This window comes from Hippopotamus amphibius, chromosome 4, assembly GCF_030028045.1.
Source record: "Hippopotamus amphibius kiboko isolate mHipAmp2 chromosome 4, mHipAmp2.hap2, whole genome shotgun sequence".
NCBI lineage: Eukaryota > Metazoa > Chordata > Mammalia > Artiodactyla > Hippopotamidae > Hippopotamus > Hippopotamus amphibius.
Genome location: NC_080189.1, coordinates 78301296 through 78315128, shown reverse-complemented (window position 1 = coordinate 78315128; position 13833 = coordinate 78301296). Strand labels below are relative to the sequence as shown.

At 63.0% G+C, this 13833-nt stretch overlaps 1 protein-coding gene across 1 annotated transcript; it reads left to right on the top strand.

The window, feature by feature from the left end:
* The first annotated feature begins 4009 nt into the window (after nucleotides 1–4009).
* On the top strand, nucleotides 4010–13781 carry AEBP1 (AE binding protein 1). The gene is made up of 21 exons (XM_057732007.1): nucleotides 4010–4399; nucleotides 6058–6432; nucleotides 6969–7031; nucleotides 7158–7229; nucleotides 7352–7483; nucleotides 7562–7639; nucleotides 8358–8435; nucleotides 8559–8642; nucleotides 8760–8813; nucleotides 9471–9580; nucleotides 9658–9797; nucleotides 10120–10204; nucleotides 10290–10434; nucleotides 10537–10622; nucleotides 10799–10922; nucleotides 11158–11354; nucleotides 11438–11617; nucleotides 11808–12159; nucleotides 12239–12378; nucleotides 12530–12629; nucleotides 12848–13781. The coding sequence occupies exons 1-21, from the start codon at nucleotides 4147–4149 to the stop codon at nucleotides 13486–13488; spliced, it is 3489 nt and encodes a 1162-aa protein (XP_057587990.1). The 5' UTR covers nucleotides 4010–4146; the 3' UTR covers nucleotides 13489–13781.
* The last annotated feature ends 52 nt before the right edge of the window (nucleotides 13782–13833 follow it).

Genomic DNA, 13833 nt, shown 5'->3' with positions numbered 1-13833 from the left:
AGTTTTAAGGGTGGCTTCTAGGATGAGCAGAAGGAGGCAGGAAAGCCCCTGTCCCTCCTGCCCCAGGTCCATCCTGGGTTCTTCTCACCTGGAAACTGTCGCATCTGAAAGCATTAACAAGGCAAGTCCAACCCACACCAAAGCTTCAATTTCTCATCCCTGTGGGACTGACCTCACCATAGTGGGAAGAGGGTAGGTTCCATTCCTTCCCATTTCTGCTCCACCCCCGCCCAATATGGGAGCTTCTGGGTCCCCCCACTGAACCCCACTGAGGGCATTACTGAAAGGGGCAAAGTGGCCTTGGTGCCCCCATGTGACAGCTTTGCCTACATGTTCACACCCTCCCCCCCACCCCCAGCCCTTCACTGAAACCCTCAGGGCCTTTGCACTGCACATTCCTCCCAGATGGGCCTCGTTGCAAGCCTCCGCAATGCCTCTGCTCCTGACCCCAAGCGGGGGCACCCCCACCCCCAGGTCTCTTTCCTGGGGACCTCCCACCCTGGCAGGCAGCCCTCCTGGCATGGTTCTTTCTCAGTGGCTCTCAGAGGTGAGCTCTTGGCCCATGAGCTAAACAGGACCCATCCCAGCCTGGTCAGGGGTGAGGGTGCAGGCCACGCCGCCTCCTCTCCCTGACCCCTTCTCTCCCGGCCTTTGTATCCGTTGGCTCCACCAGCCTGACCCTAACAAGGCTGCAGGAAAATTCCATACACACACACACCCAGCCCATGTCAGGCTCCCCCAAGCACTCTGCTTCCCCACTCTGGAAGCAGCAAGGGTAGGCACCCCAGGGTGAGATATCACCGTGCCTGTCAAGCCCAGTCCTGCTGGGCAGGAGGGAAAGGCCCAGCCTTCTCTTAGGAAGCTGGAGGTGAGGGGTTGGGTGAGGGGCCCCAGGATGTCCAGCAGACTCCCAGACTAGCTCAGGAGAGCCCTTGGACATGGATAGAGACACCCCACCCGTTGGCAGGGGGCCTGGACCCCAGACGGGTGAGAGGCAGCCACAGGAGGCCACCAGCCTCCCACCTCTTGGCCTGCCTCTTCCTGGCCTGGGCCGCTGCCCCTGGGGAGTTTGGTTTAGATGACAGGGCTCCTCAGCAGACGGGCGTCTCCTGACTGGCCTAGGTCTGCGGGACTTCCTGAGTGCAGGTTTTAAAGCTAAGTGAAGCCCCAGCCCTGCCCACTGAGGGGAGATACCCGCCTGACACAGAGAGCAATCCCTGCGCCCCCCATCTGCCCAGACCCTCAGGGGAGGCAGGGAGGGCCCCCAACTCCCTGCCCTCCCCACCCCAGAGCGCAGATCCCCACAAGGCCTTTGCTCATGTTCCTGTTGGTGACTCACTGTGGCTGAGGATAAGGTTCTTTCTATTTCTTTTAAGTTTTCTTATGGCTTCTATTTTCCCTGGCAGAGGATGTAGAACCCAAATCTGATCCATGTGTGAGCCAGCTGAACTCGGGAGCTGTTCCCAGGGAAGTGACGTTCTATAGCCGCTCCCCACCCCCACCCACCCCCCGCCCCCAGCCTTGGGCCTCCCTATTTGACACAGTCAACTGGGGGCAACAGAACAAGTTCCAAGACAAAAGTTTCGAGAATGATGATTCAGAGGCTTGCAGAGGACATTTATGGGTAAGAGCTTGCTTCATGCTACTGCTGCCAGGACCAGCCTGGGGACACACGGCAGGGTGAGGACAGCACAGGGACAGGGAGGCCTGACTGGGGGGGAAGGGCGTGCTCCGAGAGCCCAGGTGGGTTGACTTGGTCTTCTGAGGAAAGTGACAAGAGCTGGGAGCTGCTGGGTTGCGAGTGCTGAGGTTGTGCTTGGCACAGCACGTGCAAAGTCCCTGTTCAGTCTGCACAGTGAGGCCATGGGGAGCAGTGAGGTTACTTGCTGTGATCAGATGGCCAGGAGGGTGGAGCTGGGATTTGACTCTAGGGACCAGCTCTTGAAAACAGTCCCACTGCCTTTCTAAGTACAAACAAGTGAGCCGGTGAGCAGCGAAGGAAGGGCCTTGAAAGAAAGAGGTGAGAGAAGGCAGAGCCCCCTGGGTCCTGTCCCCAGTCCCGGGCTGAGCCGGCAGCCCCAACAGTGCTGCCTGGCTGCTGCCTCTTCATCATCTCTGGGTCTCCTGGGTTTTCCCAACTGGACCAAACCCTCAGGCAACATTGGCTCAGGGCTGACTGCTGCTAAACTTGGCCTATGGGCTCCAGATGTGCTTTTTCCTGTTTCCCCACCCCATCAAGGAGGAACGTTCTAGGAACTCTGTCCTTAGGTGTCATGCCCATCTTGGGCCAGTCAGCATCTGCTCTTGGGGAAGCATTATGGAAACACCAGGCACACAAGGCATAGCTCTCTGTGCCAGCACCCATGGCAGACATTACTAATCAATCCTGGGATTCTCTGACTACCGGATCTATGTGCATGCTCCCCCCACCCCCCCAATTCCACCCCCAGCCGCTCCATGTGGTGGTAGCTGGAGCTACAGTAAACACAGTTTTAAAACCTGGGATCTGGTAAGAGGAAGGAGAGGAATGGCTGTTTGTCCTGTTGGGATCTCATCTGTTGGGAAAGCAGCCTATCCCTAGAGCTGAAGCTATGTTCATTGAGGGAAATAGTAAAAGAAACTGTCAGGGAGGGGACCGGACCCCAAACATCTGTGGCTCCTACTTGGGTGGTGAATGAACTGTTCACATGGCAGGTCCCAGCACCCAGCTTCATTGGGTTGAAGGCACCCATCCTCTCTCCCCAGCTGGCCCATGTCCTCAGGGGTAGTGTCTGATCTCCTGTGCCCTTGTGGCCCCTACATCTTCCACACAGAGCTGGGCTCACACGCACTGCCCCCAAAATGTTCCCTTGATCGACCTGGCTTCACCTGAGGCTGTGCTATCTGCTAGAAAGAGGCCAGATAAACAGGCTGCTGCCTCCCACCTCCTTGCCGGGGTTCTTAACCTGGGATCACTCCCTCTGTTGCTGGGAGTGCAGGTGAGGGCAAGAACTCCTTGAACTTGTATGGAAATCGCTTTGTGAGTGCTGAGTCCCTCCACACCCCTGACAGCCCACTCCTATGAATGACACATACAACTTAATAAAATTTGAAAGGCATCTCCTCTCTCCCTGTTCCATCTCCGAAGCCCCTCCAAACTTGACCTTGCATGTCAGTACCTGGGGAGGGGAGGGGCAACCTTACATGGGGTCTCCTACCCCCAGCAGAGCAGTTAGCCTGCTCTGAGGGCCGTTTTGCACCTGCCCCCTCAGTAGAGAGTGAATTCCCATAGCGTGCTCGTGGTCCCTCCTCGCGGACCAGCACAGGGCAGGGCTCTCATGGTCCTGGGAGGTTAGCTGGATGTCTGAATGAAAGCTAGTGACAGGTCGCAGAGCTGCCAGGCCAAGGCTCCGGAGAGAGGAAAGGATGGGTTGGGACACTTCTGCGGGTGCCAAGATGGGGAGGGTCCCCGAGTCCGTGGCTGGGCTCTGGTATCAGGGGTGTCTCTCACCTCCAGAGGGCTCTGGGGCATCTCGCCTCAGTTCCCGACCGGCTTGGAGGCGGTGTCGCACACGGCGCGGGGCAGGGACGTTGGAGCGCTCCGACCCGCACCCTCAGGACCTCACATCCCCTCCGACCCTCCCTCCCCGAGGCCTTCCTTCCTAGGCGCGGGCGGCGGCCCGGGACACCCCCCGCAGTTCTCACTTCGGGAAGTTCCAAGCGCGCGCGGCGCCGGGACTTCTCAGCCCCCCCGCAGCCCCTCCGTCCACGCCCGGCTCCTCCTCCTCCTCCTCCTTCCCCGGGGGTGGGGGGAGCCGGCTCCGGAAGCCCCGGCGCCCCCGCCCCGGCCGCCACTGGAGCTTTGGAGAAGGCGGTCCGCGCGGGAGCGCGCCACGCGGGACCTGAGCTCCCAGCCGCCGCCACCGCTTCGGAACCCCCGACCATCCCTGAGCCCCCACCGACCCCTGAGCCACTGCCCGGCCCGGAGACCCCAGCGCCCTACCCCGGAGTCCCCTGCCCACCCCGGATCCCCCCACCCGCCCCTCCCCGGATCGCGCCGCGTCCCTCCCCGGAGCCCCTCGCACCCCCCCTCCCCGGAGTGCCCCGCACCCCGCTCCCTGGAGACCCCTCCTCCCGGCGCTCCCGCGCCCAGTGCGCGCTGCGACCATGGCGGCCCTGAGCGGGGCACCCCTGCTTGGCTGCCTCCTGGCGCTGCTGGCGCTGTGCCCCGGGGGGCGCTCGCAGACGGTGCTGACCGACGACGAGATCGAGGAGTTCCTCGAGGGCTTCCTGTCGGAGCTGGAGTCCGAGCCCCGGGAGGACGACGTGGAGGCCCCACCGCCCCCTGAACCCACCCGTCCCGCCCGCAAAGCCCAGAGAGGGGGCAAGCCGGGGGCGCGTCCCGGGGTGGCCGAAGAGGGTAAGAGCACTGGGTAGGGTTGGCCCCCGGCGTGATGGGGGGCCTCGGGGAGCCCTGAACCTCAGGTGAGAGTGGCGGGCCTCAGTAGGGTGTGGCTGATGGCCAGTCTGCCCAGCATGAGGAATGGCTCTGTAAGGCACAAGAGAGCCCAGATGTCTGGCGGGACCCTGTGCCAGGCAGAGGTCAGTGCTGGCTAGTAGCCCTTTGGGTTCGGAGGCACATCCAGCAGGTCCACTGCCCAGTGGACTGGGTCCTCCCAGTCCCTAGTGCACAGCCCCAACCCCTTAGAGGCACTAGACTTGAACTAACAGGGGACTTTGCTGCCCCCTCCCCTGTCAGTGTGAATGTGAACAGTCCTGCTGTCCTAATGGGACACACGGGCCTGACTGTGGCACACACTGACCATGCCCATACCACTGCCAGGGTCCCAGCCTCCAGGCTTCCCTGGGAAGGATCCCCAGCACCCTGCCGCCTGGCCTTCTCCTCCAGGAGCACAGAAGCAGGGGAGGGGGTCGCAGGAGACCCCCGTTTCCACAAGGCTTCCAGAAGCAATAGGCAGTAGTCCTGGGTTATGTGAGAATTCAATGAGGTGATGCATCACCAAAGCATGTAGCCCAGTGCCTCTTATATAATCAGTTGTCAATAAATCTTAGCTGTTTATTGTGACCTTCTGGAGAGTGGGCAAGGGTCTTGCTGATCTCGCTCCCAGGAGACTCCAAGGCACCATCCATCATTCCTGAGGTCAGCAGCCCCTCCCCTTGGTCCTGCTCTAGATCTTTCCTCGCTCCTCCCTCACCCCTGGGGGATGGGTCCTGGGACCCATCTCAGCCTCCCCCCCCCGCCCCCCCCCCCCAGCCATTCCAGCCAGGATTGCTATCCTGGCCTCTTCTCGTGTGGCAGCTCTGTTTCTCCTGGCTGTCTGCATTTGGTAGATTTTCCTGTGTTTCGGTCATGTGGTCCCCCACTCCTCCATTACATTTTTGACAGCATTTGCTCAGGGGCCCTGCCTCTGCTTCCTCCCTCCCCCAGACTCTGAGACGGGCAAGCAGCTGCAGTGCCTGCCCGTCCTGTGTCCTCTGTGTGGCCCCAGGACCCCTATGGTTATGGCTTCCAACCCACCCCAGACTCCTTATTCCCGGATAGGGGATCACCCATGAGCGTCCCTTTTCTTTGAAGCTTTTCTGGCTTCAGGGAGGCCCCAGGCCCAGGCACTTTGCTTTGTGTGGTAGGGATGAGACTGCCTCCCCCTTTAGACTGGGCGGTCCCCTAGCCCGTGGTGGTTTAGTCACCTCTCTGCGCCCTCCATGCCCAGCACAGAATAACGGGCCCTGACTGGCCAAGGGGCCGTATGGGGAAGGAGTGGATTGTGAGATGCTCATCTGGAGGTTCTGGCAGTTGGGAGAATGAGGGGCTGCTCCCGGGGAGCTGAGCCCTGGCCAGGGTGTGGTGCTGATGGCAGAGTCTTGTAGACAGGATGCCTGGCTTCCAATCCCAGCTTTGCCATGACCACAAGTGGCTTGACTTCTCAGTTTCCCTTATCTGGGAAACACGGGACTAACAGCAGCCCTTTTGCCCAGGTTGTGGGCACCTTGTGGGAGGGCACATGGAGCATAGAGGGGGCTCTTCGTTGATTTGACCTGACTCTGCATCTTGAACAGCGCCTCCGGGAAAAGCCAAAGACAAAGGCAAGAAAGGGAAGAAGGACAAAGGCCTCAAAGCGACCAAGCAGCCCCCGGAGGGGCCCTCCAGGCCGCCCAAGAAGCCCAAGGAGAAGCCACCCAAGCCCACCAAGAAGCCCAAGGAGAAGCCACCCAAAGCCACTAAGAAGCCCAAGGAGAAGCCACCCAAGGCCACTAAGAAGCCCAAGGAGAAGCCACCCAAGGCCACTAAGAAGCCCAAGGAGAAGCCACCCAAGGCCACTAAGAAGCCTCTGGCCGGGAAGAAGCCCCCCATCCCAGCCCCCTCTGAAAGCCCGAAGTGGCCACTGCCCCCACTCCCCAGCCCCGTCCTTGAGGAGCTGCCCCAGGAGGGAGGTGCGTGCTGGGCTCTTCTGGGGTTCTGGGGCTCTGACCTGCTGGGCTGCAGAGAGAGGGGGCTGACAGCGGGTCCCTGAGCCCCCAGACTGAGTGGGCTCTGGGCCTCGTTGTTGTCATGAACAGGGCCGTTCAGCTTGAGGCTCCCTTAGTACCACTCCTCCCCCAGGGAGCGAGTGCTTGGCAGCCTCGTGGGTGGGGCTTGCTCTCCACCATCCTGGGCTCCGTCCCCTGGGCCCCATCCAGAGCCACCTGCCCACACGTTGCTGGGCTCTTAGCCTGCAGGGTGCACTCCTGCTGGGGCAGCTTTGCAGCAGGTCCTCCCAGACATCAGGGCCTGGGCTCCCCAGAAAGCCATCTAGCTCTCTAGCCCCCCGGAAATGCCAGCAGGGTGCTGAGGGCCGGAGCAGCCCAGGCCTCCCGGGAGGGAAGTGCTCAGGGGGTGTCCGCAGGGCCCAGGTCTGGTGGAGGCTCACTGTGCAGCCAGTGGTCAGGGCAAGCCTCATGCCCATCTGCTCCTGGGATTTGTGTTGCAGGTGGGCCCCTCCAAAATCCTTGGCGGGGTCCAGGAGGAGAGACCGACATGGAGCACCAGCCTGGTGAGTGGGCTCCAGCCACCGGCCTCAGGGGACCAACCTCCCTGGCTTGCTGGGTTTCCAGGGTGGGCCTGGGTGAGGGCGTCTGGGAGTATCTTCAATGAGGCGGCCACAAGCGCTTTCCCCCAGGGCCGGAGGAGGAGACGGAGCAGCCCACGCTGGACTACAACGACCAGATAGAGCGGGAGGACTACGAGGACTGTGAGTAGGACCCCCGCCTCCCGGTCTGGATCCCGACCCCTGGCCTGGGGTTCACGATGGTCCACTTGGAGGCCCTACCCTCCCTGGCCTTGGCCCGGCTCAGAGCGCCCCCTCTCCCCCAGTTGAGTACATCCGGCGCCAGAAGCAGCCCAGGCCGCCCCCCAGCAGGAGAAGGCCAGAGAGGCCCTGGCCTGAGCATCCTGAGAAGGCTGAGCCGCCCGGGCGGGGGTTCGAGGCCCCGGAAGAGAGGATCGGTAGGATGTGGGCAGACTTGGGGGGGTGGGGTGCCAGGCGAGAGGGCTCTGGCCCAGCCCTGCTTTCCACCGCCACAGAGCCGCCTCTGAAGCCGCTGCCACCCCCACTGCCCCCCGACTATGGGGACGGCTACGTGATCCCCGACTACGATGACAGTGAGTACCCAGGGCCCCTGCCCACCGCATCCCAGGGTCAGGCCGCCTGTATCTCCAGCTTGGTGGCAGTTACCTCGCCACCTCTTCCGGCCTGGTTGCCCTCACCTGATCTCCGCCCTCAGGCTGGGTCTTCCTGGCTCCTGACAAAGTTCTCCCCCACCATCGCCCCCTCTTCTGGCCTGTTCTTCCTGAGCCCCAGTAGGCTGCACTCTGACGCTCCTGCCCCCAGTCCCTATGGACCCCATTCCCCTCCTCCTGGCCTCCGCAGGTGCTCGCTCTTGCCCTGGCCCCAGGTCCCCATCAACCCCTCCGACCCTTGGCCCCAGCTCAGCCCTCCAGACCCCCCCTTTCCTGCCACAGGTGCCAGCTATCCCTCGAGGCATGTGCGATGCCCGTGCCCCACTCCCTGCCCAGCCTTTTCCCAGGCCGCACCCTCCTGGGGGGCCAGGCTGGTGACTTCCCTGGGGTCTTGCTCACCCTGCCTGTGCCCAGGCAGCCTCCCCTTCCAGGAGGACCCTCCCTTCTCGTCTCAGACTGTCTGGACTCTTCCAGGCCCACCCTGATCTCACCTCCTCATCTTGGGCCCCGCCTCCTCCCCTCCCCGCTCCCAGCCCAGTCCTGCTCACTGGACTTCTGTGAACCAGGAGCGTCAGCTCATGGTATGGGGCCCTGGGACCAGCCCTGGGGACCATCTCATCAGGGCTCTCCCTCCCCACAGTGGACTATTACTTCCGGCCTCCCAGGCCCCAGAAGCCCGACACGGGCCTGGAAACAGATGAAGAGAAGGAGGAGCTGAGTGAGTGTAACCAGACTGTTCCCATCCCTGGCCCAGCCTCCAGTGCGGGCCTGATCCCCTCCGCCCACCTGCCCCCTGAAGCCCAGAGCTAAGCCGACAGGCCCCTCCCACCTTCACCTTCAGAGAAACCCAAAAAGGAGGGCAGCAGCCGCAAGGAGGAGGAGACAGATGACAAATGGACCGTGGAGAAGGGCAAGGACCAGAAAGGTGCGTCTCTGGGGGCTGGGGGCTGGGCCCCCACAGCCTGGGTCCCTGTGAGAGGTCAGCCAGACGTCCAGATGCTCTGGGACCCTCAGCACCGCCTCCTCCCTTTATTGCCCCCAGGGCCCCGGAAGGGCGAGGAGCTGGAGGAGGAGTGGGCTCCAGCAGAGAAAATCAGTGAGTGAGGGGCCGGGGTGTGTGTGAGGACTGGGGAGTTTGGGGGGGTTGCAGGATGGGTGTGGGGGCTGCAGCATGGGTGTGAGAGTTGGGGGGTGTGGTGGGGGTCCTGTGGGTATGTGTGGGGGCTGTAGGATGGGTATGAGGGCTGTGGGGCTGGGCGATGGCAGTACGGTAAGGCTGATGGCGCAGTTGACCCACCCAAAGCCACACGTGGGTCCCAAACCCAGATTTCCTGATGGGGCTCCAGGCCTCCGGTGCTCTTTCCTGCTCTTAAAGTCCTGGGATGCAAAAGGGAGAGGCCCTGGAGTGTCTCTGCCCTGGACCTGACCCCAGGGGACAGAGCTCAGGGCACAAGGCAGGTGTGCAGTTGGCCTGAATGCAGACAACGCCTGTGACTGGCCAGGCCCTGGGCTGGCTATCCCTATGATTTCATGTGAGCCCCGTGGCCCCTTGGAGCCTGACATCATCAGCCCATTCCCCAGAGGGGGAAGCTGAGGCCCAGGGAGGGGAAGAACATGCTAGGGCAGAGCTGCCCTGACACGCCCCCCGACTTAAGAGTAGGCTCTGGGCTCCTCCCTTCTGCGTTTGGTGGAGGGAGGGACCGAGGGAGGGACGGAGCCAGTGGGCCACCAGCCTGGGGTGCCGTGTCCCCAGAGTGTCCCCCCATCGGGATGGAGTCGCACCGCATCGAGGACAACCAGATCCGGTCCTCCTCCATGCTGCGCCACGGCCTGGGGGCACAGCGCGGCCGGCTCAACATGCAGGTGGGTGTCGGGATGGGCCCCTCTCCCAGCTGGGGAGGGGCTCCCTGCGTGCTCAGGCTCCCTGCTGTCCCCGACAGGGTGGGGACACGGAGGATGACTACTATGACGGGGCATGGTGTGCTGAGGACGACTCTCAGACCCAGTGGATCGAGGTGGACACCAGAAGGACCACCAAGTTCACGGGTGTTATCACCCAGGGCCGCGACTCCAGCATCCAGTACGTCCACCAGGCTCACAGGCACTTGGTGGCGGCAGGTGGCTCAAGGCATGGCTCTGAGTCCTGTTCACAACCTTCCCGTGGGCCCTCTAGGGCTCCCACCCCCTCTCCTCGGTTATGGCCTGTCGGCTGTGTCCAGATAATCAAACCAGCCACCCAGGGCCACACAGCAGGCATGACAGCCTCTCCTGACACCCGGACCAGCACCATACACCTTGTAGCTCTTATGGTCTTGGGCCCAGAAGAGGGGGCTCAGGCCTCCTGCGGGCCTGAACCTGGGGCACAGAGAGCAGCCTTGCCCTGACCACCATCTGCTCCCCAGTGACGACTTTGTGACCTCCTTCTTCGTGGGCTTCAGCAACGACAGCCAGACGTGGGTGATGTACACCAATGGCTACGAGGAAATGGTGGGTGCCCGAGCCCTTGGCTCTACCCCCCTCACCTGGGCTCTCAGCCAGGGTTGGAGCTGCTCTGAGGCCTGCCTCTTCCCAGACCTTCCATGGGAATGTGGACAAGGACACGCCCGTGCTGAGCGAACTCCCAGAGCCGGTGGTGGCCCGTTTCATCCGCATCTACCCACTCACCTGGAACGGCAGCCTGTGCATGCGCCTGGAGGTGCTGGGGTGCCCCGTGTCCCGTGAGTGCAGGAGGCTGGCAGGGGCGCGGACGGGCGGCTGGGGCAATCGGGGATGGGTTGGTAGGTGGCCGGCTCAAGGCCCTGCCTGCCCACCCTCTGCAGCTGTTCACAGCTACTATGCACAGAATGAGGTGGTAACCACTGACGATCTGGACTTCCGGCACCACAGCTACAAGGACATGCGCCAGGTCGGGGTGCTGGTCCTGAGGCCAGGGGTCCTGTTCAGGGGCTGGGCTCAGGGCTAAGAGGGGAGCCTCCCCATAGAGCAGACCGGGGCCGTGGGAGAGCCGTGGTCACTGGGCGGGGGACGGGGGGTGGTGGGGGCGGGTGGGCCGTGTAACTCTGTGTCTTCTCTGGCGCCCAGCTGATGAAGGTGGTGAATGAGCAGTGCCCCACTATCACCCGCACATACAGCCTGGGGAAGAGCTCCCGAGGGCTCAAGATCTATGCCATGGAGATCTCGGACAACCCTGGGGATCATGAGCTGGGTGAGGGCCCCCACAGCCCCCTGGAGGCCTGGTCCTGGCCCTGCAGCTGGGTTTGCGCCATTGATGTTTCCAGCTCACCACCTCCCACCGGTCTTTAGAGCCCCTTGCTGGGCCCTACAAGCCTCAGCCACCCTCACCCCCTGCTGGGAATGAGGCTGGTTTGGGTCCTGCCTCAGATCTCCTGAGCCTCAGTCCTCAGGAGGCTGGTTGGTTGCTGAGGCTCCTGCCCTTCCAGGGGAGCCAGAGTTCCGCTACACAGCTGGTATCCATGGCAACGAGGTGCTGGGCAGAGAACTGCTGCTGCTACTCATGCAGTACCTGTGCCGCGAGTACCGCGATGGGAACCCGCGCGTGCGCAGCCTGGTGCACGACACACGCATCCACCTGGTGCCCTCGTTGAACCCTGATGGATACGAGGTGGCAGCGCAGATGGTGGGTGGAGGGAAGGGGGTCAGGACTGGGCTGGGGGGGGTGCGGGGCTGGGCCGCTGATGCTGACTCTGCCGGTTTCCCCAGGGCTCAGAGTTTGGGAACTGGGCGCTGGGACTGTGGACCGAGGAGGGCTTTGACATCTATGAGGACTTCCCAGATCTCAACTCTGTGCTCTGGGGAGCTGAGGAGAGGAAATGGGTCCCCTATCGGGTCCCCAACAATAATCTGCCCATCCCAGAGCGCTACCTCTCTCCAGATGCCACGGTGAGACCACAGCCTGGCCAGCAGGGCCTGGGGGACCAGCCCAGACCCTGGGGTCCTGGAGCTCTGGACTTGGGGGTGGCACTGAGACTGCAGGGGCTGGGAGGGACCGAGGTGGTGTGAGTACCGGTATGGGGTCTACATGGAGGGTGATGGAGGCTGTGGCCCAGACCTCACACACTGGCTGCCCCAGGTGTCCACAGAGGTCCGGGCCATCATTGCCTGGATGGAGAAGAACCCCTTCGTGCTGGGGGCAAACCTGAATGGCGGTGAGCGGCTCGTGTCCTACCCCTACGATATGGCCCGCACGCCCAGCCAGGAGCAGCTGCTGGCCGCAGCCATGGCAGCCGCCCGGGGAGAGGACGAGGAAGAGGCATCTGAGGCCCAGGAGACCCCAGACCACGCCATCTTCCGCTGGCTGGCCATCTCCTTCGCCTCTACCCACCTCACCATGACCGAACCCTACCGGGGAGGGTGCCAAGCGCAGGACTACACTGGCGGCATGGGCATCGTCAACGGGGCCAAGTGGAAACCCCGCTCCGGGAGTGAGTCGGCCTGGGAGGGTCTGTGGTGGGGTGTCTGGTGTGGGTGGGGGTGACTGCGGCTCTGTGTCTGCCCTGCCAGCTATCAATGACTTCAGTTACCTGCACACCAACTGCCTGGAGCTCTCCATCTACCTGGGCTGTGACAAGTTCCCTCATGAGAGTGAGCTGCCCCGAGAGTGGGAGAACAACAAGGAAGCTCTGCTCACCTTCATGGAGCAGGTGTGGGGACCGCAGGGGGAGACGGTTGGAGGGGTGGGGCAGCATTTGGGGAGAGGGTGGTGGAGGGCTGGGGAACCCCGTGGACAGGCCGGGGAGCAGCAGGCCCCGTGGGGTCTCCATGGTGGACAGCAGCCCTGCCTCCTTCCTGCAGGTTCACCGCGGCATCAAGGGAGTTGTGACAGATGAGCAGGGCATCCCAATTGCCAATGCCACTATCTCTGTGAGTGGCGTTAACCATGGAGTGAAGACAGGTACACAAGTGCACACCTCCACCTCGCTTCCCGAGGTGGGGGACCAAATCTGTGGGTGCAGTTGCCAAGGCTAGCCTGGCCTCCCCTTCAAGTCCCGGCTCCTTTGGACCCCCCCCCCCCCCCGCCGCCAGAGGGAAGGCTGGGGGGGATCTCGGAAAGGAGGACTGGGTCCTAGGAGGGGGGACTCCTAAGCAGCCGAACCCGTCCTCCCTTCGCAGCAAGTGGTGGCGATTACTGGCGCATCCTGAACCCGGGTGAGTACCGCGTGACGGCCCACGCAGAGGGCTACACCCCGAGCTCCAAGACCTGCAACGTGGATTACGACATCGGGGCCACCCAGTGCAACTTCATCTTGGCTCGCTCCAACTGGAAGCGCATCCGGGAGATCATGGCCATGAACGGGAACCGGCCTATCCCACGCATCGACCCATCGCGCCCCATGACCCCCGAGCAGCGGCGCATGCAGCAGCGCCGCCTGCGGTACCGGCTGCGCATGCGCGAACAGATGCGGCTCCGGCGCCTCAACGCCACAGCGAGCCCGGCCCCCGCCCCCACGTCGCCCCCCACCGCCCCCACGTCGCCCCCCACCACCCCCACGCTGCTCCCCACCCCTTCCCTTGCCCCCTCAGCCGCCCCAAGTTCTACCCTGGGGCCCTGGTACATTCTGCCGGAGACCACAGCCGACTGGGAGGAGTCGGAGACCGAGACCTACACGGAGGTGGTGACGGAGTTTGGGACAGAGCTGGGGCCCGAGGAGGAGGAGGAGGAGGAGGGGGAGGAGGAAGGAGAGATGGTCACGGGCCGAGAGTTTCCCTTCACCACAGTTGAGACCTACACAGTGAACTTCGGGGACTTCTGAGAACAGGTCGGCCAATGCACGAGCTTGCACCAGTAGTCACATCGCCTTGGCCAGCTCAGCGGCCATCGGCGCACGGAAGGCCCCCCCCCCCCCCCCACCCCGGTGTGGGCCCTGCCAGGAAGGGGTGTGACTGTGATGGAGACCTAAGAGCGAGGGTCTGTGTCAGCTGCCTGCTCCACCTGCGGTTCTGCTGCAGGGCTGGGGTGGGGCAGGTTGAGGCAGGTTGAGCGAGCCTGGGGGGCAGACTTCTCAACCATCTGCTCAGGCCACACCAATAAACCAAGCTCAAGGCAGATGTGTCACTGACCCCTTGCCATCCTGACCAGCCGGCAGAGGGGAGGAGGA

Coding starts and splice junctions, on each gene's coding strand:
- AEBP1 (XM_057732007.1), top strand. CDS start 4,147: ATGGCGGCCCTGAGCGGGGCACCCCTGCTTGGCTGCCTCCTGGCGCTG. Junction 7,032..7,157: donor CGACATGGAGCACCAGCCTG/GTGAGTGGGCTC, acceptor GCTTTCCCCCAG/GGCCGGAGGAGGAGACGGAG. Junction 11,355..11,437: donor ACGAGGTGGCAGCGCAGATG/GTGGGTGGAGGG, acceptor CGGTTTCCCCAG/GGCTCAGAGTTTGGGAACTG.